We start from the raw sequence: 24,954 nt of genomic DNA, 5'->3' as shown, positions 1-24,954 counted from the left end.
ATCCCAACATCCACATCTTACTTTTATTGCGTCATGTGTGTGTGTGCAAGTGCGTGTGTGTCATTATCTCCATGCCAAACCAACATGTCTCAAGATGTTTATCAGGAATGTCTTACCCTCAAGGCAAATATTTGTGTGGACGCAATATAGTGCTAAGATGTTGGCATGATTTTGATTTATAGCGAAAACTGTCTTCCAAGTATGAATGAACGTGGTTTAGGTTTGTGTGGTTTCATAAACTTTGCTCCGGAGTTTGGATAACTTTTGCTCGGGAAAAGTTAAGCGAGCAACCAGCAGAGGGAACCAAAGTTCCCCTGTGTGTCTATTCTAGCGTGCGCGCGCTTTACATGTTTGTAAACAGCACTCTTCTGTGACCTTTAATACATTTTCATTTTAAACATCACAGAAAATTCAGAGACCGTAAAAAAAAGCAGTGAACGTGTTTCTGCAATCACCAAAGTCAATTTGAGTCTTCACCTGAATTTACGACGTGTGCGCTTTTGGAAGTAGTATTTAACAATTTGAACACGCTAGTTTCTGGGAACACCGAAGGCACTTAATTCAGTGTCTTCAGCAAACCTATAGGCAAAACTCAAAGACACACAGTGATGAAGATTGCAATCTGTATTACACTCACGCACGCACGATATGGGATCTCACAGCTTTGGACCTCTGGTCCCCCACTGCTCCACCAGAGGATGTTTACATGCGGCTGTGTGTGTGTGTGTGTCACGTGAGTTGCATTCTTTCCATTACAAATCAATGCTCAACACCCTACTGCCCCCCTTCAACACACATTACTGTGTGCTTGTGTGTGTTTAAAAGTGTGCATTCGTCTTTGTTTGCGCTCGTGTTTATGAAAGTGTCTGAGTGTGCGTGTGTGAGATGAGAGCGTGAGCTAGAGATTAGGGAGGGAGGGAGGGAGAGCGAGAGAAAGAGAGAGGGAGAGAGAAGAGAAAGAATATGTGTCTGCACAAGAGTGTATGTGTGTGCATGAAAGTGCTGTTTAACGTCTGACTCAATCAGGGCCATGTGCGTCCGCCTGTGTGTGAGTGAATAAACACTCATGTTGAATGTCTGCCCGTGTTTTTCAGGCCACCTTCCGGTTCCATTTTCATCCATTGGTTTGCTAGCATGAACAAGCTACATCCCAGGTCAAAGGCTTACATCAGTCGTCCCATCCATCGTGCCTGAAACAGGCAATCATGTCCGTGGGAGAATCGTCTTTGGGTCAGGACGGGTCCCTCAGAGGACGGCCAGGTCGTGGCAGCTCTTGGATCGCACCCTGACGGCCACACGCTGGTTGTTGCGCGCCACCAAGCGGTCCAGGAAGCGTCGCGCCTTCTGAGTGAAGCTCTCCTTGCGCCTGCAGGACGAGGCACGGCGGAACTGCGCCGCGTCGGCGTTCGATGCGCCCGAGCGGCGCAGTCGGATTTGGCGCACCACACCCTCAAAGAGCTCGCTCACGTTGTGTTGCAGCGACGCTGACGTCTCAATGAACTTGCAATCAAAAACCACCGCGCACGCTCGACCTTCTGGAAAAGGAAACAGATCATGACTACATATGAGAACCCGAGACTTTTAGAGACAATTTAGAGGTTCACCTTGCAGTGCCACCTCTCTGGAGCGCACCAGGTCGCTCTTGTTGCCAACGAGGATGATGGGCACATCGTCGACCTGTCGCCGCCGCCGTAGCGTGATGCGGAGCTCGGCCGCCGCGTCGAAGCTGCTCCGGTCGCTGACCGAGTACACGATGACGTATGCGCTGCCGCCTGTCAGGCAGGCCTCACTGCCCGCACGCCCGTCTTCGTCCTCACATGGAATGGTAGTGAAATCATTCACTTTTTTGTAAACATCTAAAACAATTGCTTTTTCAAACATGCCAAATTGTGATTTTTGTAAACACCTATAGGAACCTAACATTTTTTTCCCTAAATATGATTTGCTCTACAAAATTACCTAACATGGGCTTTTGGAAACCTCAAAAACAATTTATGCAGCAACTATTCTAGCATATGCATTTTTGAAAAAAAAAAAAGAAAATAGGGGATTTAACCATAAGGATCTAAGGAAGAGATGATCCCAACATAATTTTTCTGTAAACATCAACAACAATTTAGTCTTCAACATACCCAACTTGATTTTTTTCCCAAATATACACACTGAAGTTAGCTTTGTTAATGAATCTATCATCCGTGTTTTGTAACAATTTTGACGGCTCTCACCAGTTTGTCATTTGTCCACGTATCCATGACAACCAGTGTGGTCTCCTTGCCATCAACGGTCAGCGTCCTCTCGTATGTGTCTTCTGACCCCATGCAAAAACAAAAACAGAGAGAGAAAAAAACCTATGAGCAGGAATGTGTTGCAAGGCAAGCGGATCAAAACGCTGCCAGTGGCAGACAGTCCATCAATGAGGTCATTCAAAGTCAAAGCAGACGATGGCGGGTCGACTGAAAGTTATTGACGTCGGCAGTGATCCGATGCTTGCGTGAAGCCATTTGGCCAAAGTTGACCCTCGTGTTGCGACAAAACCGGAACACAGCGATGCCATTGACCTTTACAAATGCTTGCATGCTAGGATAAATGAAATTTTCTTTGTTTACTAAACACTAGCCTTTGGGTGTAATGCTCAAAATGGTTACGAACAAGCTCCATAAATTGCCTTTGATGTTTAAAAAAAAATGAATACCTCAGGTCTGTCAAATGTTTTTATATTTACAAATAAAAAACATTAAGATTTGTCTTTAATGAAAGCACATAGGTTAGCTTTCTTGACCAAACACTTCTGCTAGACTATTTCGAATGCTAAATTGTCTTTGGTGTTTATGGAAACACATTGAGGACTCAAAAAGGTCTTTGAGGTTTCCAAAACATACATTGTTAAAGTTAGCTAAAATGTCTCCTCACCTTCCAGTTGTTCGTCTTTGTCGGTGATTCCGGCAAAGATTCCCGCCAGGCTGCTCTTGCCCACGCCGTGGTCGCCGAGCAACAGCACCCTGTGAACGCAGTCCGAGTCGTCGTCCGAGTCCGTGCTCCACTGCGCCCGGCAACGTGTGTCCCCTGGCTGGAAGGATGCTGACTGTCCCAGGGGAGGGTGCCTGCGCTGTGGGCCGGCGTGGGGGTCCCGGGTGCAGGGTGAGCACTCCCGGGTGGGGCGGACGGGAGTGCTGCCCCGCCGTGTCAGGACTTCTGCCTTCTTTCTCTGAATGTTGATGCTCATGTTGCTACGGTGACAACATCAGGACCACTTGGGCCCGAGTGAATTGATGTCATTTGCACGTCCCAAATTTTCAAAAGTTTGTTGCCGCGTAAGCGATATTTTAGCGCAAGACTTTGAATTGTTTACAAATCTCGTACTTGAGGCTCGTCTATGTTTCTTGGATGATTATCGGGAGAGAAAACTATTTTTGGTGTTTGCGAGTAGACCAGTTGAAAGCTCTTTTATACTTCCGAAAACTCGCCCATTACAGCTGAAAACTCTAAATTTTCTTTATTACAAAAACAAAACAGATGCAAAAGGGTCCAAAACAAAGCAAAGAGAAAGTAATTAGAATGTTCCGTAACATTGAGCAAAACACATACACACATTAGGTTAGCTGAAAGACAAATCAGTCTTAGATATTTGCAAAGACATGGAAATGATGCTCCCTGAACAGATGTGGAAAAAAATATCCCCGGCCCCACCGAGCCGCCCACGGTGCAACAATGAATCGATTAATCGACAAGTAAACTATTAGCAAATTAACCAACAACTACTTTGATAATCACTTATGTTGTCTGGTGACAACCCAAAATCATCCTCAAAGTTTTTGGAACTTGGCTTTGGTATCCAAGTCAGCTCACCAAGACCATTATCCTTCCTGACCAGTTGACTTTGAGGCATTGGTCTTGAGATCTATTTTTTTTTATTTAGTGTAAATACTGTAATATTGAAGGTTGCATTTGATTGGTCAGTCATCCAATTCACTGCGTGGGCAGTTATCGCTATGACGATATTTGGTCAATATATTGTCCAAGTACACAAAAACACACAAATGCATAGCAGCAGCTTTCGACGATGTCATTAAGAAATTATTAAATATGGCAAGAAGTCAACTTTGAGCGTGTCATGTGCGATGAAGAACATACCAGACAATCCACGAAGAAGAATCGGTGTCGTGGCCAAGCGGGTGAGTGTGTTTTTGTAACGCAATCCTTCGCCACACTGACCTCACAAAGTTCCACAACAGCTTTAAAAATTCAGCAGCGGAATCACACACAACCCTCTCGCACAGTGTGTGTGTGTGTGTGACAGCAGAGGAGAAGCAGATATGCGAGGGCGGAGTGAGTGCGTGTGCGGGTGTTCAACAGAGTTGGCCTTAGGAAAAATGTCGGTCACTTCCTGTGACAAAAAAAAAAAAAAAGCAACGCAAAAGCAGTCAGGGGATTTGTTGCCATATCTCTCATTAATTGCTAACATGTTTTTATTTTCATGCCAGGCTAACATGAAAAGCGCCATCCATCACCTCGAGGGACCGCGCCAGTCAATGAAGTGCGTGTTTTGCTTTTGGAAGTTAATACGGTCGCACACTTGAAACAATGTCACATGTCGGAAAGCACTTCAAATTTTCCACTCCAAAGCAGGTCGCCGACATGCCAGGCCCGCGAGTGGCGCTGTCACCGCGCAGTGTTTACTTTTGCACGTTAAACAAATTGACCATGTCACCGAGATGTCGACAAAGGCCCTTCACGTAAAAAGCACGTCAAAATTTCCACACTAACGCATGTTGTGAGCGTGCCGGACTTACGGGTGGCGCTGTAACAATGCCACATTTTGGACTTTGAAAATAAAAATCAATAATATCAACGGTAACAATGTCAAAATGACTTGGCTGTACACAAAGCACTTGAAATGTTCGATTGCAAAGCATGTCGTTGACATGCCAGGCCTCTGGGTGGCGCTGTAACGATACCACGCTTCAAAACAAGTAATGTCAAAATGACCTTGACAAAAGGATGCGTCTGCACAAAGCACTTGAGAGATCTTTTGTGTTGGACACTGAAATTTGAAAGTGAAGTCGTCAAAAGTATGCCTTTGGGTGGTGCTGACACGTGCCATCTTTTGTTTTACACTTTGAACAAAAGAATCAGGTCACAATGTAAGAATCGAAAAGAAAGGGGGGAAAATGGTTTCCGTCTGCTGTGAACAAGGCAGAGGAAATACAAGGCAAAAGCCGAGAGTCCGATCAGAGGCCAAAGATGTGCTTCCATGCCAAAATTAAATAAACTGCGGCTTATTCACTGAAACGTGAACAAATTCATTCCATGTCCCATATATGAAATTGTTATATACTCAACTATGACATAATTCAATCTAATAAGAACTTTCATTCTTGTATGAATTACATTTTACATATATTTAGCGAGATTTGCGTTTGAAAGAAACATTTAAAGTTGTTGTTCATTTGATGGCATTTTTATTATCAAATAACATTGGATTAATTGTTGAATTATTCTACGGAATTTCTATTTCTTTTGTCATTTTTAATTCCATTAAATCATTAATAATGTCATAAGTACATAAAAATGTCACTCACGAGATAAAGAATTCCATTACATTAATGAGAAAAAAAGGCAGACAATCGATCAAATCAGTCGTTAGATAAGATTACAATTAGTATTTGAGTTATTTTTACATTTCCATCCATTAATACTTAGTTTGATTCAATAGGTGTTGTATTTATTTAATTTTGGCACAAACAAAAACTTCACACACGCATGTCGACAATAAATAAAAGAGCCCAGTTTAACCCCTCAAAATGTACAGCTAATATATGGTTATTTGCAACTTTAGACAGGACACATTGCGTGTAAAGTAAAATACAAAAATAAAGTTGCAGTAATAAGGAGGCAAGCCAATCAAAAGGCACCTATTTACAAGAGGGAGAAAGAAGCAACGAAAAAAAGATGTGCGTATGAACCCAAACGTGTTGCTTGCTTTCTTCATTTCTGTGTGTGTGTGCGTGTGTGTGTTTGGGTAGCACCTGAAGTCTTCAAACAAACACTGACAGGAAGTAATGGTCGACTGTGACATGGCTCAGCTCAAGCGGCGACTTTTGACAAGCCAACTGAGGAGGCGGACGGACGGTGAGGGACAGATGGGGAGCAATCAGCGCAGCGAGCAAGGTGTGATCTTGAAGACAAAGATGTGAAGGTGGCCGGCGATCTGGTTGCACACGCTCACGCAGTAGCGCAGCAGATCCAACAAGGACAGAACCTGCGCCGACACGTTAGCCATTAGCACGCCAGCAAGGCGCCTTGCCATTATCAAGCGGATGAGTGTCACTCACCAGCGCAATCCACAGCACCAGGTACTCGTCAATAAAACTGTTGAAATACTGATTGAGGAAGAGGAGGCCTGGTCCCAGGAAGGCCAAGTCGTGCAGGTGCATCTCGCTTTTTGTCATGTGCGCTACCTGAGGACGCAACATCAGATGACACCAGTCAGCGCGGGATGGACGCACGTGCTCAGTGCAAACGAGGTGCTCAAGAAGGGGAGGGGAGGGGGAAGGAGGGGAGAAAAAGAGAAACCAAGCCAGTGTGTTTGACTTACGACTAATTTATTGGTGATTTTGGCAGAGACGAAGCCAAAGGCCAGGATGTAAAGACAGGGGTGTTTCTCGAAGAGCTGCACGGCCGACTTCTTGTAAATCATGACGGCCAGAACGATGACGGAACCGATGTGCAGCACCGGCGACAGCACGCTGGTTCCCTGACCACAGGAAAAAAAAACATGATTTTTTTCAAGCAGGAGCTTGAAAAGGAGGACAAGCAGGAGCTCCTTTTCCAAAGCAACCCGGGAAGGCTTAGAGGACCTCCTGAAAGTTCCACTCGAAACCCAAACGCAAGTTTCCCAGCGCTAGCGCAGACTTACCGCGATGGTGGAGCCGTTCTTGCCGACGCCTCCGGTGAAGATGACTCGGAAATAGTTGCTACAGGAGAAGATTGCTCCAAGAAAGGTGAAAACGGCAGGAACCATTTTCACCTGAACGTTAACAACAGGAATCTGCGGAGCCAAAAGGGAAACAGAGTTCTGCTTCAACGACGCGTCACAGGAAGTCGTCTTCTTTCACCCAAGTGCAAAAAAAAAAAAAAAACCCAAAACATTAGAGTTCAAAGCTTTAGATGGCACGCAGGGTGTCAAACTCCAGTCCTCGGTTGTTTTGCCTTTAAGGTTGTACAGTGATGTGTTAACTGTTTATTTATGATTGAGACTGAATGAGGAATGAGGAGATGATTAACGGTTCCATTTGAGATGAGGCACGGCCAGTGAGGTGGGCAGGCGCCCCCTCGTGGCTGCACAAGATTTCACAATTCGAAAGGCTTCATCTCTGTTGCATTTTCTCATGAACAAACAAAATCAACTCTTAGACATTTTATTTGATGAGTTTTTTACGATGACTGGAATATTTTTTATGGCTTCTGCAACTTGTTGGGGTTTTTTTTGCCTATGAGATGGACACAAGAATGACAAGAACGTATTCCTTACCAGCGCCTGCCAGAAGGCGGAGCCTCCGAGAGCTGCCAGCAGGTACATGCTCATGATGAAGAGCTGCGCTTCGGTCACGTCGATGCTGAGGGACAAGACATGAATTACTGCCAATCCCAGTTCGGCTTACGTGTGCATGTTGGCCAACTTACATGCCGAATCTCAGCGTTCCCGACACGTAGGTCTGCCAGTGGGCGCAGTAGAACATAAACATGCCGGCGAAGCAGCAGAAAAACATCCAGTCGGGGTTGGTGCCCAGTTGCACCGCGATGCTCGTTCCCAACACCACAAATACTGCAAAAGACAAAACGGGCGGCAACATTTCAACATAGCGTAGTAGAGTGACGCAGGTAGGTTTTTTTTTTTTTGCTAGCAAATAAAATGTCTGACCGGTGGAGAGGGAGTCACAGCCGTGGTCAAAGAGCTCCCCCAAAGGCGAGCTGCTGTTAGTGCGCCTGGCCTGCTTCCCGTCGATGGCGTCCAGCGACTGGTACACGAAGAGCCCCACTGCGCACATCAGGTACGCCCACAGCGGCGCCTGGCAAATGCAGTGCGGGTTGGTCGCTGGGACATTTTGAGGCGCCGCGACTCAGCTTGCTGACCTGCTCGGTGGCGGTGGGGCAGTAGTAGACCAGCACCAGGGTGGTGACAATGTTGGTGGCCAGGCCGACAATGGTGATGAGGTTGGGTGCGATCCAGGCAGGCACGCGGCCCACCAGCCACTCCCAGTAGCGCTGCATCAGAGGCTCCAGCAGCGAGCAGCCGGCACTGCTGTACCTGCGCACGCACACACGGTAGTGGTGGCAATTTAGAACCTGCCGGCTAGTCCCGCAGTCCGTCCGTCACGGTGGCAGTTTTGGGCAGCGATCGACTGTGGGTGTACCTGTGCTCCTCCAGTCTTTTGAGCTGATGCCTGGAGAGGGGGGGCGAAGGCAGTTCGAGGAACCTGCGCAGCACTCCGGGCGCCAGCCAGCAGCTCGCCTCCACGCCGGCGCCCGGGCCAGGCTCCCGGTCCCGGACGAGCGCCCGGCGGGAGCGCAGCCCCCCCCCATGCTGCTGCCCCGTCGCACTCATGGAGCCCCGGCTGGCCCGCTGCTCCCAATTTGGACACCACCTACAGTCGTCACCAGGACAAAAGCATTTGTTTAATTTTTTTACAAAATGTTGTTCTTTCCTTTTTCTCACTGCGGCCGACTGGTAGGGATTTTTGGAGGCTGATGTTGACTTTGATTTTTGACAGAACAAAATTCTGGTGATCGGTTAATCAGTCAATGAATATAAAAATATTCAACACGGTTATTTTTTGCTTGCAATTTACATTGACATCGGCTAATATTATTTAAAAGTATTTACTGATCGTGGTGTTATGCAACAATCACATTTAAACGTGAATGCCTGTGCAAATTCGTCATAAGCAAGCGCTTCAAACAGGTCGATTACTTCGGAAAGGTGAAACTAGCTAAAACAATCGCGAGAAGGGAGGGCGAAGGCGACGATCATTGCAATAATGTCATCCAAAACAGACGACCATACTGTCATCAAAACTGCTTCCAGCGTGTCAAAAAACACCTGCAGAGCTAGCGACGAGCTTCGCTTCAGCCTGGCCGCTGATGTTGACCATGAGCTTTAGCATTAGCATTAGCTCGGCTAGCCGCCACCTCCCGAGCGGCCAACTTGCTCCGCTTAGGAAGCAATCTCGCGCGGTTGTGTCGTGGAACTACCGCGCCGCACGCAGCCCTATAGGGCGAGGGGAAAATGTCACGCTTGAGGGAACGGGCTTGGGAGAAGGGGAGAGTCGGGCAGGGAGTCGGCTCCTGCCGGCCCGAGCTAGCCTCGAGTGCTAAAGATCCGTAGCCGGAGGCACGTACCTGCACTGAGAGCCGCGGAAGGTCCGACGGGAGACCCAAGGCTCTTCACGCCGACACACAGGAACCCACGGTGGCGGAGCAAAAGGTCCCCTCCTCCGGCTTGTCGGAATCGAGGGGCCAATATGTGGCGTGTGCCTATGAGGAGAATAGAAATCCTCACCGACCGGTCCAGTACTGCTTCAGTGTCACCGTGATTGACAGACACCGCACGAGAGCTAGCGTCATCCCGTTGGAAATCTCGCGTTACTTGCGGAGCGCTACCCAACTGCGCACCTGGTTTACAAGGCGGAGCTAACACCTACTTTGCACTTTTCAACCGCAAATTTCCCATTAAAAGGAATTGTCTGTCAACGTGTTTTCAAATTAATTTAAAGGCAACGTAATAAATGTGATTTCAATTGCATGTGATCCTAATAACTATCATGTTGATTTTCATTCAAATTTAATAACAAAATAGGTCACATGAGCTCCGTCACTGTGACCTTTCCTGCAGATTTTGGCATCCAGGACACCCTTGCCATGCTTATTAGTTGATTTCAGTTCAGGGCGCTCACGTAGGCTAGGCAGAGTTGCCCCCTCCCAAGAGTATTACTAAGATAAGTAATCCTGGAGGCCGGGGTTGAACCTTCCTCCGCAAGCCAGCAGAGAAGGCTCCACAACCATGTCTTCGATTTTTCCGGCTTCCATTAAATAGTGAGAACCTGCAATCCTGCGGGAGTTACTATTAGCAAAGGGAGCAATCAAGATAAAAGAAGCGTGAGAAGGTAGCAACGTGAACGTGACAACAGATGACAAAGAATGGCCTATTTCCACACTGAAGGTCTTGTTTACACCATTCGAGAAATACAAGATATAGACAACACATACATTTTGTAAATACATAGATACATTATACTTTTACTCAAGTGCCACTTGTTCATACAAAACTGTCTGCAATGAATATACATGTTTCCCCCCCATCTGTTGGGGATTGAGGAGGAAATACTTTTGAATTGATTTATCTTGATCTCATTTATTTCACATCACAAAAACCTGGCCTTTGAACAGGGGTGTGTAGACTTTTGATATCCGCTATACCGCATTCCGTTTTGCAGCGAGGAGTCAGGTTTTGACGGAGCCGAGGGGTTCAGGCTTCTCGCTGGACCGCGCGCGGCCCGTAAGGACTCTGAAAGAAGTATCTGAGGACCCGGCGTAGCAGAGCGGCCACGTCAGGGTCGTCCTCGTCCTCGGGGGCCTCCCGGGCCATTGGGGCCACCAGCGAGCGAGTCTGAGCCGTGTGCAGCCCCTCCATGGCCCCCGACAGCCAGATGAGCCGCTTGAGGCTCTGGATGTTGCGACCGCGGTCGTGCATCAGCTGGTGCTCGGCCACCGCTCGGCGACTGTGAGCACAAGGAAACACCACCAGAAACCTCAATAGACGTTTTTGGTCTTGAGGGGCGAGACGGCTCACGGCGTGTTGGCCTCACCTCTGGTTCTCCTCACACAGCCCGGTGGGGAGGAGCACCAGGAGCACAAAGACCACCAGCCGCCGCACAGGGATGTCACACATCTGCATCTTCTAACAACACAAAACATTGATCCAATTCACATTGATCTTCCCGAAAAAGTAACAAAAGACAAAATTTCCTGTTCTCAAATATTTGTTTTCAGACAAAAAAAGAAAACAATTAAGCAAAAATGCCAAACCACTTGGATTATTCTTTTGAGTTCTTTGTATCTGAGCCTAACAAAAAGGAGTAGAAGGCAAAGACAATTTCTGCCTTGTCGCAGGCAAATCAAGTGACAGACAAAAATCGAAAACGCCTAAATAGTCGTATCTCCAAGGAAAACAACATTTTACACTTGGGCAACGCAAGAAACCGTCAACTATGGAACCGAACAATTATTATCAGCCAACTATTCGAAATGTCGACGTGCCTGAGTTCCTACAGTTGAAGTGAAGGGCTACTCACCCCGTGGCGAGAGTAGATCCTCAGCAGAAAAATTGAGAAATCTCGACCTCCAGACCTTTTATAAAGGAGCCCTAACGAGCACGCTCATGAACACACACGCGCGACATCAGACCTCTTGTTTGTGTGTAGGCTCCGGATCTTTGATAAGCAGGGTGAGATCGCATTGATTTGTCTATTATGTGCTTTCATTTCTAGAGAAGAGAATGAGTAAGGGACGTGACTAATTTCTGGATACGCGTTTGAGCGGCTGATGAAAGTTGGACGTGTTTGTCGCCTGGAGATATCGCCGACTAATGAAGCCGAGGTGAGCGGTCGCTGTGACAACAAGGCAGGCCGGACAGGTTTCCATCCTGCGAGAATGTGTTGGGACCTGCTGCCAGCAGAAGCCATTTTAGGCCCGCCTCCCATTTAGTCACCAGAAGCGAAACAATTAAGAACAATTAAGTCATCGGTCACGCGTGTGGTTCAAAAAGATTCCGGCGCTGACGTGCGAGCGCGTGAGCGGTGGCGGAGGTGGTCACCCTTAAAAGGATCTGCCACATTGCCCGCCACCGCATTAACACGCCGTTGACTCCTGCGAGTAACGTGGCAGGATCCACGAGGGCCTTTCAGCGACATCGATCATCCATTCATCTATCTATCAATCCGTCGGTCCATCCATCCATCCATCCATCCGTGATAGACAGGGCGGGAAATGGGAAGTGGAGAGCTGGAAGCCGGGGAGCACGAGCTGACCTGGCGAAGACAGCAGTGATGCAAGGGTGGGGCGCTTGCGGCGATGGTAGTCGGGGACAAGCAGAAGGTCAGGGCGGGCGGCGAGTAGAGCGTGGTCGAGAACGGGCAGATGGTCAGGACGGGGGGCAAGCAGAGCGTGGTCAATAACGGGCAGATGGGTAGTGCAGGGCAGGCGGGAGGCAAGACAAGACAGCGAACAGAACAGGTCGGCAACGGGAGTCAGACGGGTAGAGCGCACTGAGCATCTATCTATCTATCTATCTATCTATCTATCTATCTATCTATCTATCTATCTATCTATCTATGTCCGTTTGTCTCTCTCTCTGTCTCTCTCTCTCTCTCTAGCTATCTATCAGCCCACCCTTTCCATCATATAATCCATCAATGCAGCCATTTCTCATCCATTCACAAAACACTCATCCGTTCATACATTTCTAAAACTGCTAGGTCAAGAACAACCAAATGTCATCATCACATTTCTTCGACATCCATTGGTCACCACATCTCTCTGTTGTTTATTCTGTGCCATCCATCCATCCATCCATCCATCCATCCATCCATCCATCCATCCATCCATCCATCCATCCATCCATCCATCCATCCATCCATCCATCCATCCATCCATCCATCCATCCATCCATCCATCCATCCATCCATCCATCCATCCATCCATCCATCCATCCATCCATCCATCCATCCATCCGCATTTTTGGAAGTCACATCTGGTACGACGCTAATGACACCGGCTTGTCAAATTCCAATGGCTTTATTTTCTGTATATAGATTTGTATAGATATTTATAGATATTTATATATAGTACATGGACGTGTATGCGACAACTCGGTCACTTGATTATCTTCTTTTGTTTAAACAACGTGACAATATCAGAGAAAGAAAGAACACGAGTGCAAGCGAGCAAGGCATTCCACATGATCAGAGTACAGCACAGCAAAGCGCGTGTGAGTCTGCCTGCATATGTAAGCGTTTATGTGAGCGTCAGGGTGTCTTTGATTGCGTGCATGGGTGCACGTTTGAGTGTGTGTGTGTGTGCACAGTATGGAAGATCATGTTTCAGTTTGTGAATGTGCCCGTGAAAGTGTTTAAGACAACATATTTGGCGCAACCTTGGGGGCGGGCCTACATAGTATATGCCTGTGAGTGCACGCGAGTGTGTGTTGAGTGAAGGAATTGCTTGTTTCTTTGTTTTTTGTCTGTTTGTGTGTGTGCATGCGAGTGTGTGTGTGTATTTGGGATGTTGGGGATGCAGGAGTGGGATGTTGTCGTGTTGCATAGATTCAAGCAGACAGGAAGTGGTCAAACGCAGACAGGAAGTGATGAAACAATCACACGCAAACAAGGACACGACGGAAGACCAAATAAGCTAATTGAAATGGGCATCATTGCACTCAACAGTGCCTTCGTCGGTTTTCCCAATCCGATACTAACATGCTAGCATTCCTAAATTTCTAAAAAATAAAAAAATTTCCCCTTGAATTAGTGTGCTGGCAGTGTCACTAATCTGCAACCTGCACCAATTTATGGATGTTGAAATATAATAAAATCATACGTTAACCAACATCATATTGCCATGTGTCGACAACGGCCTCAGCAAAATGTTGCCATTCATTAGTTGTGTTTACTCATTTAAATTAGCACGCTAGCACTCATTACAAGTTGACTACTTTACACTTTAACAAGTGTGGAATGGGTCACATTGTCCAACTGAGTGCATGTCAATATGCTAGTGCAGGTGCTTGTGGCCATTTTGGCAAATCTTTCTGAAGAGTGTCAATTAGTCACTTGCTAATGCTAACATAGCGACGTGACACACAACGAGCTAATATCGACATGCCAGCACGCAATCATGTTTAGCTGTTGTCAATTGGCGAGCTAACAGGGAAATGTTGACCTTCAAGAAATTTCCAAAGGTCAGATAAAGACATGAAAATTTGTGACAGACATAAAACAGCAACATTTTGTCTCAAGTGCGTCAAGGAGAACTGTTTCTATGATTACAACACACACAAAGACGAGGCAGAGTGATTGATGACACAAATAACAAATATGATGAAATAACAGACGATATTCTCTCACAGTGTGAAGGAGGACGTACGTTATGACTGGAGAACATTTGGTCGACACTTGCGATGCTAGCTTAGCACTATTAGGGCCATACTGAAGGGTAAAACAAACTAACAGCGTATAAACCTTGATCTTGCAACCCATCAAACTATATATATATATATATATATATATATATATATATATATATATATATATATATATATATATATATATATATATATATATATGCTCCCAAAATGAGAGAAAATTGGTCAATCCGATAAAGTACGTACGACATGATTTTTTTTTTCCTGGAAAACGTGGGGGGATAACAAAACAAGTCATTTTTGTATTTAAATACGAGATCTTAACATTGGTATTCAAACAAATTACCAGTTTGATCTTGCAATGTTTTTCAAAAGATCAGTGATGTTAATTTAAATCATCTTAATGTCTTTCCTCTGAAAAAACAACCAAACAAAATTACTTGTAAATGTTTTTAATGATTATAAGGACTTTTCCAGCAAGCATCCCATCTACGATTCATCCTGTCAAATGTTGAGTTGTCTCGTAAATCAGCGCAACATCTTTGGGCGTTTATCGCTTTTTGGGCAAACCAGAATTGGTTGAGCGTCTAATGGTCGTCCTGCAATCGGCCGGGATGATGAGGCGGAATGACAAGAAGGATGGGAATGTCTGTGTTTGTCTACTTGGGATTGGTGGGAAAACAAGTCAACATTTGGGATGTTCCATTCCGTACTAAAAACATGCACAACACACGACATTGAACACTCAACACTTATTTGGATCCAAATGCACTTGCTATTTTTGTCTTTTGTTGTGAGTAGTTTTTCTTGTGTGTGCGTGTGTGTGTGTGTATATAGGGAGGGGTGCGGGGGGGGGTCAGGAAATGGTGGCTCAAGGCGACACGGAACACGATGCGACTAATCGCACCAGGTTGGACATATTGCTTTTTAAAACCACGGAAAAATTGTGGGTAGGTAATATATGTCATGCATGCCACACAGATGGTTATGCCGTATATAAAAAAAAACACACCTACCATCACGCGCCTAATTAGATAATCATCATTAGCATCATTAGCACGGAAAACAAGTATTTTTTGCCATCAACTGAGAATGTGTCTATATATTTACATTATATAGACATAGAAAAGTTGTTTCTTTTTTTTTTTTTTCGAAAAGAGGCAGGTTTCTTTTCTGTAACGGATGCGAATAAATCAATCATGTTCATGGGATTTTACAGTCTCATCTAGATTTTTTTTTTTTTTTTTTAGGTGAGCAAGTTCAATACGATGGGTGCCCTTGTTGGTATGGCAGACGTGCTTCGGGTGGGCAGGACCAAAAAAAAAAATGGTGCTTGAGGACTTTGGCAGGACATTTTTTTTTTTTTTAAAGCTATGCCGGGGTCATGATGATTAATATTATGATGTGGTGCTTGCATGGCACCTCCTGCAGGTAGCGCTGATGTTCGAGGAAAAAAAAAAAAAAGCACACCGCAGTCCTTGTCCAGGTGAAATGGCCGTCAAAAAATTGTTCTGCCACAGGCTCCAACCCCTTTGATACGAGTCTTGAGATTGGAAAGATGCCGTCAAATGGCAATTTGTTTGGTGATTGGCTAAATGTTTAAAGATGCGCGTTGCCACAGAGATGCTTTTTGGCGAGATGTTTTTGTTGCCGTGGTGACGCTGGATGGCGTTTAAATGGCTGTCAGCGTGGCAATGTTGACAAGATGCTTCCGTTGCCATGGCGCGCGATGCTATTTAGTGTTCCTGTGTCTGCTGTCGCCATGGTGATGTGGGCAGAGGTCGGCCAGACACTGTTGCTGTCGTGAACCCGCTGTTCACCATTCCCCAAGAAGCTGTTGTCATGTGATGTTTGGAGGTTGGCAAAACACTTCTCTTGCCACGGTGATGTTGTTCTGAATTTGCCAAGATGGCAATGTTTGGAGATTCCTATGTTCTCAACATCTCAACATGGCCGTGTTGGTCAATGACACTGTAGGAGATCCCAATGACGCTGTCACCACGGTGATGCTCATTTTGCCCTAGCAATGCTGTTAAGATGTTCTTGTTGCCATGGCGATGCTGTTTAAGATGCTCTTATCTCCGTGGCACAAAGTTTGTATGTTGGGGAGATGCTGTCACCGTGGCATTGCATGGAGATCTGTGAGATGGTTAGGGTCGGGTAACGACGGCAATGCTGTTCGGCCTCGGCAGGAAAAAGGGGCTCGCGGTCGGCTCCTGAAGAGGGGCGGCGGCCAATCGGAACATCGGCAATCCAACTGAGCAGGAAGTAAACAAGTCACTTAAGGGCCGCGTGTGTGAATGTGTGTCGTAACCATGGCAACACACACGCAGCATCAACATCAAAAAGAGTGGGGCGGGGCAAACAAACTAAGATGTCACGGATGACTTACATATCCTCCAAAATATTAAAAAGTCGTGAATATAAAAATACACAAGTCGTAAAAAAATGACCAACACATTTTGATATGAAACGCATGCAAAGAGAGAGACTCCCCGCATTGCCGTCAAGCAGGAAGTGGAAGGAAATGAGCTGGAATTTCTTCATGTAAACATCGTACAGGTCCTTGTAGACTCTGGCGGCAGTGACGGCCGAGGTTATTTTTTTCCTTTCATTCTTTTGCTTATTATGGGCTGAGAGTCCAAAAAGGGGGGAGGGGGGGGGGGCTGAGTGAATATGGCAACTAGTGAATATGGCTCTGTGTTACATAGAAAGAAAAAAAAAAACTAGCCGCTTTGGACACAAACATGGCAGGAGTCCTTCTCTCCACGGCTGACTTGGGCTTGTATCCACTGAGTTTGATGGACCAGGGAGGGGGAAAATAATACAGACAACACAAGACAGCTTGTCTTTTAACACAATGATGTGTACACAGACAGTTGGACCTCCCGTCAGCTGGCAGGAAACTTTTGACGTTCACAGACTAGCGTGCTCGATGGCTTTCAAACAGCGTGCGTAGGCTAACACGTGGCGTTTGCACTATGTCGCCAACATGTTTGACTTCAAATTAGCGCTCCATTCAAAACTCCAACATGTTTGATGACTTTGACACTCAAATGTTAAGCCTGCACGCAAACATGAGTTTGATCTGGAACAACTAGCTGATTGTTGAAGTTACATTCCGGCTTAGCAAAGCCGCTATCAGCCACGCTAGCACGCTAGCTGTCGTCACAAGTTACTTCCAACAGACAGGACGTGGACGGGTTGGTGGGCACTGGAACAGAATTCCCAAATTTTCATTCTCAAGTTAGCATGCGACGTGACACGGATAAAACACAACATGCACCCCCTCCCCCCCTTATAACCTTGCTGACCTTCTCCCCATCCCTGCTGCCATCCCTGCTGCCATCAGATCGCCCTCCACTGTTTTCAGCCTAAACATTCCGTCTTTCCACATGCAAACAGAAAAAGAAAGAGACGCTAACAAGGAGAAAAGTTTTCTTTGAAGACAGTAGTGTGACACTCAACAACAAAGAACATTCGTTAGAGGATTAACAAACAAAAACTCAATTCAAAATGGCTTAAAAACAACAACAACAAAAGTTCCGACCGGGAAATCTCTGTTAGCCTTTAGCGGAAGCGTATGTACATGGTCAGCGCACTTCTTTTCGTGCTGCTTTTTTCATTGTTTTTGTTGTTCTTTATAGCCACATGCTGCGAAAAACCCACTAAAGCTGCTCACAAGGAATTGTCATTGCTAAAAAAAAAAAAAGACCAATGAAAACAAGGGTGGCAGGAATTCGGAGTCACCGGGTTAGTGTTTTGACTTTTTGTGATTGTTGTTTTTAGCCACATGCTAATGGTAAAACATAGCTCACTGTGAATTTTAATTTATCAGGGGGGGAAAAAAAAGGGGATTCTGCCATTTTGACTTCGCTAACGATCCACGACGAGGAATTCTTCAGAGGAATTTTCTTGACTTGTTTTAGGCACATGCTAACTTGTTGTTTTCCGCCACAAGTTAACAACCCGCTAACACTGCAAACCTGCTCATGAGGAATTCTTGCTGCTAAGAAATGTTGGGAATGAGCGTTTGGACTTTTTTTCTGGCTAACATCTCAAGACGATGAACTCTTCCATATGTGTCGCAGAATGAGTGTTTTGACTCTAAACTAGCACTTGGACTTTTTGTTGTTAGCCAGCTCCTAACAACTCTTTTTTTTTTTTTCTTGTTTGCCACATGCTGCAAACAAACCACTCAAGCTGTTCATGACAAATTTTTGCTCAGTGAGAGTGGGAGGGAAAAAGAAAAAAAAAAACAGTGGGAGACGTGTGACGATGGTGGTGATGATGAGAGGAGGAAGCGGAAGAGGTGAAGAAAGAAGCTTATGCGGATGAAGTGGCGGCATCTCCCGGCATGGTTGAGGAAAGGGAGGTTCCTGGGAGGGTCTCGATCTCATCTCCTGACTCCTCGATGGGCGGGATACGAGCTTCCTCCTCGGAGAGCGGGACAAACTCAGGATGGGCCATGAAGCTGTGGATGGAGCTACGCGACTCCGGACTCTCCAGACCTTCGTACAACGAGCTCCGGAACGCGTTCACCACTTTAATCTGACAAGAAAAATAAAAAGTTCAAAAGATGTTAGAGCGGGCTTTCATCGTTTTTGTTCATATTGGGGAGCAAAGGGTGGGAAGGATGGAGGCGGGCAGATGGGATGATGGGAAGCACGCCAACATGTTTCAAATGTGATAAAACATCCGCACAATCAAGCAAAACAAAAACAGAACAGTCACCAAACAGTGCAAACGTGGTTAACTTTTTCTGTTTCTTTGTTCCTTCAACATCCAAAGGCCAACAACGACTAATTCAAAATTCAAACAAATTTCCCGTGTGGGACAAGTGAAGTCATATCTTCTCGTCTATCTTAAATGTGAGGGAAAAAAATCCTTGACCAAGAATCCGTCAAAGAAAAAAGGCGGGGCGGGCCGTTGACGATGACACACGTGACGGACGGTCACAAGATGAAGGGCAAAGAAAGCGGAAGGCAACACAACATGCAAACACGCTTCAAGGCATGTGACCGGCAGGTTGTCTGCACGCCATTCTGCGGATTCTTTTTTGTCCGCCCATTTATGTCGATTGCAAAGTGACTGAACATCACCAAGCGCCGGCAAGAGGCGCCTTGACTGCGCAATACTTTTAGTTGCGTTCATTCCCATTCTGCAAGATGGCCGCCGCTATCACGCCTAACTGATGGCATCAATCATACATGTGCATGTACCATCGTATGCCACTTGAACAAAGTTGGGCGCTGAGCACCGTTTTTCAGATTGTGCATGATTTGGAAGAGTTTTTTCTAGTCTTCCCAACTAGCCGACGACTTTAGCTTCTGAAACCCCGGACGCTGTGCTCTTTTTCGTCGATAAATCTGGAAGGCGCAAATTCCTTCTGTTGTCTTGACTACCTGGCGTGGTGTGCAGACAACCCGCGACAACAAGCGTTCATGCAGTTGCAAAAAGAAAAGAAAGAGTCCAGCTAGGCTTTAGCCTTAGCGTTAGCCGACTCACTGCCCGCAGCGGAGGAGGAAGCGGCGGGGGCGGCGGCCCCCCCGGCCGAGTTCCCCAGAGAGGAGGAGGTGCTAAGGCCTAAGTGAGTGGGACTAGAGAGTGTTTTGGCGCCGGCAGCGTCGTTGTGCTGGCTGACCACCGAGGGCTGCCGGCGCAGGGCCCCGGGCACCGCTGCCTGGCCCGTCTGGAAGGTGTACACGACGTCCATCTGAAGGAAGCCAAGGAGGGAGGGAGGGGGGCGCGAGGGAGGGAGCATTACTGGAGCGTGGTTAGACAAAGCTGGAAGAAGAAAGTTAAACAGCGCACGCACGCACAAGCCAGAGAGAAAAGTCATTGAGGTTGATGTTATGTTTCCTATGTCGACCATAACCTGTTACTCGAAGGGACGCTTTTGAAAAAGCAGTTTGAAGATAGTCTATCGTGAGCAGACCCATCCAAAAGTCTCAAGAAGCCACGCCCAATAGTTTTTGCTTCATTTTTGCATCGCAGGTGCTCACCTCTAACTTTTTTCCAGACCATTCAAACCTTGCTGCATATCAGGGTTGTCATCTCCGACTTTTCAATAGGGCTGCCAAATTTCTCCGGTTCTTTCTCATGTTTTTTTTTTCCCTTTTCCTTCGGGTGACAACCAAGAAGAGGCCCGTTGCCTGCATTCGACCTTTGACATGACTGGCGATATGCAGAAATTGCAATTGGCCGCTGTTCATACTCTGTTACCATATGTCAACAGTGAGGTGAGGACGATGCTGGTGGCAGGAAATCCAGGTCATGGGTGTGTTGAAGAAAAAAGCACAAAGGCCGCGTGTCGTTCATTTAGCGAAGACAAAGACGACGAAGAGAAGCGAAGAAGTGGAAGGAAGACACGCAAGAGCGAACAAAGAGGCCAGCGGCGCTCGGGACCGAGAAGGAGCGAGCGAGCGACTGATAAGCTTCGCTGCAGCTTGTAGCAATTATAGCTCACGCCGTCGCCGGCATTATGAGGAGGAGGACGGGAAGGGAAGCGTGGAGAGATAAGACGCTAATTAGTCAGCAGACTTTTTGTTGCCTCCTCGAATTCCAGAAAGAAAATGCAAAGGCCCCCGCGTCACTTCGTAATGTTTCTCGGATCTCCTCACGTGTTGAAGTCGATGACAACCAAAAGCCAGAGAGAGAGCATTAGCAGACTGACAGGCTAAGCTGTGACCCTTTGCTAACACGTATGTATGGTGGAATTGCCTTCATTGCATTTGTACTACTTTAACTGGTTGCTGCTACTGTTGTTGTAAGTGTGTGTGTGCGTGTGTGTGAGTGCACGCAGGGGGGACGTTAGCGGCGAGGCTAATGAAGCCCATAGGGACTGAATGGGACTGCCCGTGGACACAACTTAATGCTCACTGAGCGTTAATCAATCCTATAGGAGTGCACACGCGGGCACGACTGAATGAAAATGTCCAATAAGCTTGTTTGGCTTGAGCGTGGCAGCGGAGTGTGAAATTAAGAGAACATCTGTTCAACAGAAAAGCTCACTCACTGAATTGGGCACAAGGTGTAAAGTTCCCCAAGTACTAGCCCAGTAGGCTCTTCTACTACTCGGCCGATCCGTAATTGCTCATGTCTAGGAATTAATTTGGAAGCATTTGATTGGCTGATCAGACAAGCGCGTCCCGATTGAAGAGGCACCTCCCGATATTGACGCCGCGGCGCGGTGACGGCGGCCGTACCTGCGTCTGGATGCGGTTGAGGCCGCGGAACCAAAGGATCTGCCCCCGTCTGAGCTCCATCTCGGCGTGGTCGATCTCGTCGTTGTCGGCCGTCATCTCCTCCTCGTGGATGTCCTCCTTGGTGGTGCCGTGACCCGCCTCCTTCAGGAACTTCAGGTGGTGCGTGGGTATCGACGAGATCAGCTAAAAAGAGACACGGCGGCGCTCAGTCGCCTGAAAGTCTTTTCCGGCCCGAGTCAAAAGCAAACCGAAGGCCAAAGTTACAGGCACGAGTATTTCTCGAATGAAATGTTGCAGATTTCACTCATTGCTGGGGCGCTCTGCAACGGAACTAACCCGTGGGGGGGCGTTGCTGCTTTTTATTTTTTCCATCTCATTGGGTTCCATCTGGCCTATGCGCTCGCATGTGTGTTAGACAAAAGGCCTCCCACACTTTGTCAGTCAGCATCTTGAAAGCGCTTGTCCTGCGCGTGAACCCAGCAGGCGGCAACGAGCTTCCCCTCGCCGCCGCCACTGCCATGTTTGCGCGTATTCACCGAGGGACCCGCACGCCAGGTTCATCTGCAGCATCCCCTTGGGCGTCGCTTTCATGCGCCGAGCTCATTACCGTGGTGATAGTGCCGGTCGCGATGGCAACAATTTGGCCTCCGCCACCAGGTGTGCGTGTGTGTTTGTGCGTGCGTGCGTTCACCTGCCCCCACAGCAGCTCGCCCACGCCGATGAAGACGCACCACAGCCACTGATCGATGGTGAGCGCCGTGCAGGAGAAGGGCTTCCCGCCAAACTGCACGATGATGATCTGAACAAAAGCGGCGGCAGCAAGTCAAACCACACACAAAACAGGTGCAAAAATGCAGCCTTGGAAAGAAAGAAAGAAAGAAAGAAAGAAAGAAAGCCTGTTGTAAAGAAAACCGTTTCAACAGGAGCCAGATCAAAAAAACGACATTCTTCTTCCAAATGGCCTCTCGTTTTTGAGACAATCCACGAATTGGTTTTTAAAGCACTGTGGTATTCACTTCATGCCACTCTGTCTTTTCTGCCAGGTCCATAGAATATTCTAAAATTCACATCAAAACATTCACATAGAACCCCTAAAAAAAGGAGCAAAGCTCGAAAAAGGTCATCCTGTCGATTTCCAACCAAATAAAATCGAATTTGCCGACCCTGAAGAACTGATGCGGCATTCACCTGCAAGGCAAAGGTCCCCAGGACGACGCTGCAGAAGATGGGGTTGCGGTAGACGCCCTCAAAGACGTTGCGCTCGCCGTGGATCTTGCGGGCGTTGATCTCGTTGAAGAGCTGCATCATGACGAAGACGTTGAAGACGATGGTGTAGTGCTCGGACGGAGGTGAGTGCAGCGGAGCGTTGCGACCGCTGTCCATGTCGAAGATCTTCTCGCCTGGACAAAGGCGCAAGGGCGCGTTTTCGTTGGTGACTTTGACACTTCAAGTGAATTTTGTTGCAGATGGCGTGGAAATGAAGCTCCTCCTTCACTTGGACAAGATGCTGCCAAAGCATTTGCATGCAGGGACAAGCAGGGCGCAAGTCACTCACCGGCAAATAGTAGCGTGAAGATGATGACCAGCTGGTAGACGGCGTGGCCCAAGATGTTCTTCATCATGGTGCGCGAGATGAGCGGCTTGTTGCGTCCGTATGGCTTGCGCAGAAGCAGTGACTCGGTAGGCGGCTCGGTGGCCAAGGCCAGCGATGCCAGCGTGTCCATGATCAGGTTCACCCACAGCATCTGCACCGCCTTCAGCGGCGAATCCTAAACAAAACAAAACAAACTGCTCACATTCTGCTGCCACTGTGACCTGACCCTGGATAAGCGGAAGAAGATGGATGGATGGATGGATGGATGGATGGATGGATGGATGGATGGATGGATGGATGGATGGATGGATGGATGGATGGATGGATGGATGGATGGATGGATGGACGGACGGACGATGAATATTGTGCTACTCCTTCCGTCATGCCTGCCTTGGCCACCAGGAGGCAGTGTTAGACAGGCGGAGGAGAAATCTATTTCTTTTTTATGTCTGTCATAATGTGACTAATCTCTAAACGTGAACTCCTGGCATAATAACGACAACAAGATGAAAGACTTCACAGCTGGCAGGAGCGATAACTAGCGACTCTTGGCCCACTGCAGCCGGCGTCGCAAAGTAGGCTAAGATGATGCCCGCAACCATCTGTGTGATACTGAAACGGAAGCGAACGTTCAAATCGCAAGGAGCCGCTTGCAGTTGCAGCTCACGCTAAAAGTGGAAATGCTGCAGGAAGTGCAATAAGAAGCATTGGCACGAGGCAGCGGGATGTCCAAGTCACCTGCGTGATGCAGGCGCCAGTGAAGGCCACGATGACGGCCACCACGTTGACGGTGAGTTGGAACTGCAGAAACTTGGAGATGCTGTCGTAGACGTTCCTCCCCCACATGACGGCCCGGACGATGCTGGTGAAGTTGTCGTCCGTCAAGATGATGTCCGACGCCTCTTTGGCCACGTCCGTCCCGGCGATGCCCTGGAGGCCAGCGGGCGGCAAGTTCAAGCGGGTGCCGACGAAACACTCGGCGACAAGCGGGACTGTGACATTCGCGGCTTACCATGGCGAATCCCACGTCGGCTTTCTTGAGCGCGGGCCCGTCGTTGGTTCCGTCTCCCGTCACCGCCACCACCTGTCGGGTCTCGCCCACTGTGCTGTCGATGATGCCTGAAGAGCGAGCGGGCGCCGTGAGCTCCTCCCTCCCTCCCTCTCCTCCTCAACGAGGTGCCGCTAACGATTAGCGCGACTCCCACCTTTGACCAGCGTGTGCTTGTCAGTTGGCGACGAACGAGCGAGAACTCGCAGTTTGGGCCAAACTTTGTCCAGGCGCTCTTGCTCCACCTGCGGAGACACACCGAGACAATGCCATCCCGTTTGGGGGTCAGGTGCGCGTCGGGGTCGAGCGGGCCCACCTCGCCCTTGTCGTTGCGGATTTGCTGGTTGAACTCTTTGCCCTCCATGCACAGGAAGTCCTCGTTGGGCAGCAGGATCCCGCACTTGGTGGCGATGGCCCGCGCCGTGTTGATGTTGTCGCCCGTCACCATGCGGACGGTGATGCCCGCTCGCTGACACTTTGTGATGGCCTCGGGGACCTGCCGTCAGATTGCCGGTTTAAACGGCTCTTGTGTTGCTTATCTGCGGCTTTTGTGTTTAGCCATCGGACGGATGTGTAGATGATATGCGCTGCGAGCACCTCTGGCCGGACGGGGTCCTCGATGCCGACCACGGCGATGCAGGTGAGGTCGTTGACAATGTCGTTCTCCGCGTCCCAGTTGGGCTCGCCGCCGCTGGCCGGGAAGTCGCGGAAGGCCAAGCAGATGGTGCGCAGGCCGTCGCAGGCCATGGGCTCGATCACCTTGCGCACCATCTCGTCGCGATCTTTAGGCTTGAAGACGCGCAGGAGGCCATCGCAGTCCAGAATCCGCGAGCACCTGAAGGCAGCACGAGGGGAACGCTCTCAAAGGCACCGCGGGAACTAAGACGCCACTACCGACGCATGCTCA

The 24,954-nt window shown here is 47.9% G+C and overlaps 4 protein-coding genes across 9 annotated transcripts in view; all 4 read right to left on the bottom strand.

Annotated features, from left to right (window-relative positions):
* Position 1: 1 nt before the first annotated feature.
* Positions 2-4,296, bottom strand: rem1 (RAS (RAD and GEM)-like GTP-binding 1). 2 transcript variants are annotated; one of them, XM_088390188.1, is made up of 5 exons: positions 4,132-4,296; positions 2,911-3,250; positions 2,226-2,308; positions 1,605-1,812; positions 2-1,535 (listed from the first exon to the last, which is right to left on the bottom strand). In XM_088390188.1, the coding sequence occupies exons 2-5, from the start codon at positions 3,221-3,223 to the stop codon at positions 1,246-1,248; spliced, it is 894 nt and encodes a 297-aa protein (XP_088246314.1). In that variant the 5' UTR covers positions 3,224-3,250; positions 4,132-4,296; the 3' UTR covers positions 2-1,245. The 2 variants fall into 2 exon arrangements, with proteins under 2 accessions (XP_088246314.1, XP_088246315.1); XM_088390189.1 differs by having other exon boundaries at positions 2-1,532.
* A 152-nt stretch (positions 4,297-4,448) lies between these two features.
* LOC148391291 (choline/ethanolaminephosphotransferase 1-like) lies at positions 4,449-9,644 on the bottom strand. Its single transcript, XM_088390187.1, has 10 exons — positions 9,400-9,644; positions 8,415-8,645; positions 8,134-8,308; positions 7,922-8,069; positions 7,684-7,825; positions 7,532-7,616; positions 6,917-7,048; positions 6,596-6,754; positions 6,333-6,458; positions 4,449-6,259 (listed from the first exon to the last, which is right to left on the bottom strand). Exons 2-10 carry the CDS (start codon positions 8,603-8,605, stop codon positions 6,152-6,154), a joined length of 1,266 nt encoding a protein of 421 aa, XP_088246313.1. The 5' UTR covers positions 8,606-8,645; positions 9,400-9,644; the 3' UTR covers positions 4,449-6,151.
* A 397-nt stretch (positions 9,645-10,041) lies between these two features.
* pth4 (parathyroid hormone 4) lies at positions 10,042-11,427 on the bottom strand. Of its 2 annotated transcripts, none has more exons than XM_088390362.1 (3): positions 11,352-11,427; positions 10,866-10,957; positions 10,042-10,778 (listed from the first exon to the last, which is right to left on the bottom strand). In XM_088390362.1, the coding sequence occupies exons 2-3, from the start codon at positions 10,952-10,954 to the stop codon at positions 10,526-10,528; spliced, it is 342 nt and encodes a 113-aa protein (XP_088246488.1). In that variant the 5' UTR covers positions 10,955-10,957; positions 11,352-11,427; the 3' UTR covers positions 10,042-10,525. The 2 variants fall into 2 exon arrangements, with proteins under 2 accessions (XP_088246488.1, XP_088246489.1); XM_088390363.1 differs by having other exon boundaries at positions 10,866-10,954; positions 11,352-11,364.
* Positions 11,428-14,633: 3,206 nt separating this feature from the next.
* The window catches only part of LOC148391289 (plasma membrane calcium-transporting ATPase 1-like), a 31,310-nt gene continuing 20,989 nt past the window's right edge, over positions 14,634-24,954 (bottom strand). For 3 of the 4 annotated variants that reach the window (XM_088388993.1, XM_088388996.1, XM_088388994.1), the window contains 11 exons: positions 24,645-24,882; positions 24,364-24,543; positions 24,205-24,292; positions 24,012-24,118; positions 23,738-23,929; positions 22,961-23,174; positions 22,594-22,805; positions 22,097-22,204; positions 21,406-21,588; positions 17,512-18,748; positions 14,634-16,454 (listed from right to left, as the gene is read on the bottom strand). In XM_088388993.1, coding sequence (XP_088245119.1) covers positions 18,524-18,748; positions 21,406-21,588; positions 22,097-22,204; positions 22,594-22,805; positions 22,961-23,174; positions 23,738-23,929; positions 24,012-24,118; positions 24,205-24,292; positions 24,364-24,543; positions 24,645-24,882 — 1,747 coding nt within the window. In that variant the 3' untranslated portion in view covers positions 14,634-16,454; positions 17,512-18,523. Of the gene's footprint in view, positions 16,455-17,511; positions 18,749-19,705; positions 19,914-21,405; positions 21,589-22,096; positions 22,205-22,593; positions 22,806-22,960; positions 23,175-23,737; positions 23,930-24,011; positions 24,119-24,204; positions 24,293-24,363; positions 24,544-24,644; positions 24,883-24,954 lie in introns of those variants that run through there. The other variant, XM_088388995.1, reaches the window with a different exon arrangement.

Source organism: Syngnathus floridae, chromosome 11 (assembly GCF_059516105.1).
Source record: "Syngnathus floridae isolate MCC-2025c chromosome 11, RoL_Sflo_1.0, whole genome shotgun sequence".
NCBI classification, from domain to species: domain Eukaryota; kingdom Metazoa; phylum Chordata; class Actinopteri; order Syngnathiformes; family Syngnathidae; genus Syngnathus; species Syngnathus floridae.
The sequence above is the reverse complement of the archived record's forward strand: the minus strand, read 5'-3'. Positions and strand labels throughout refer to the sequence as shown.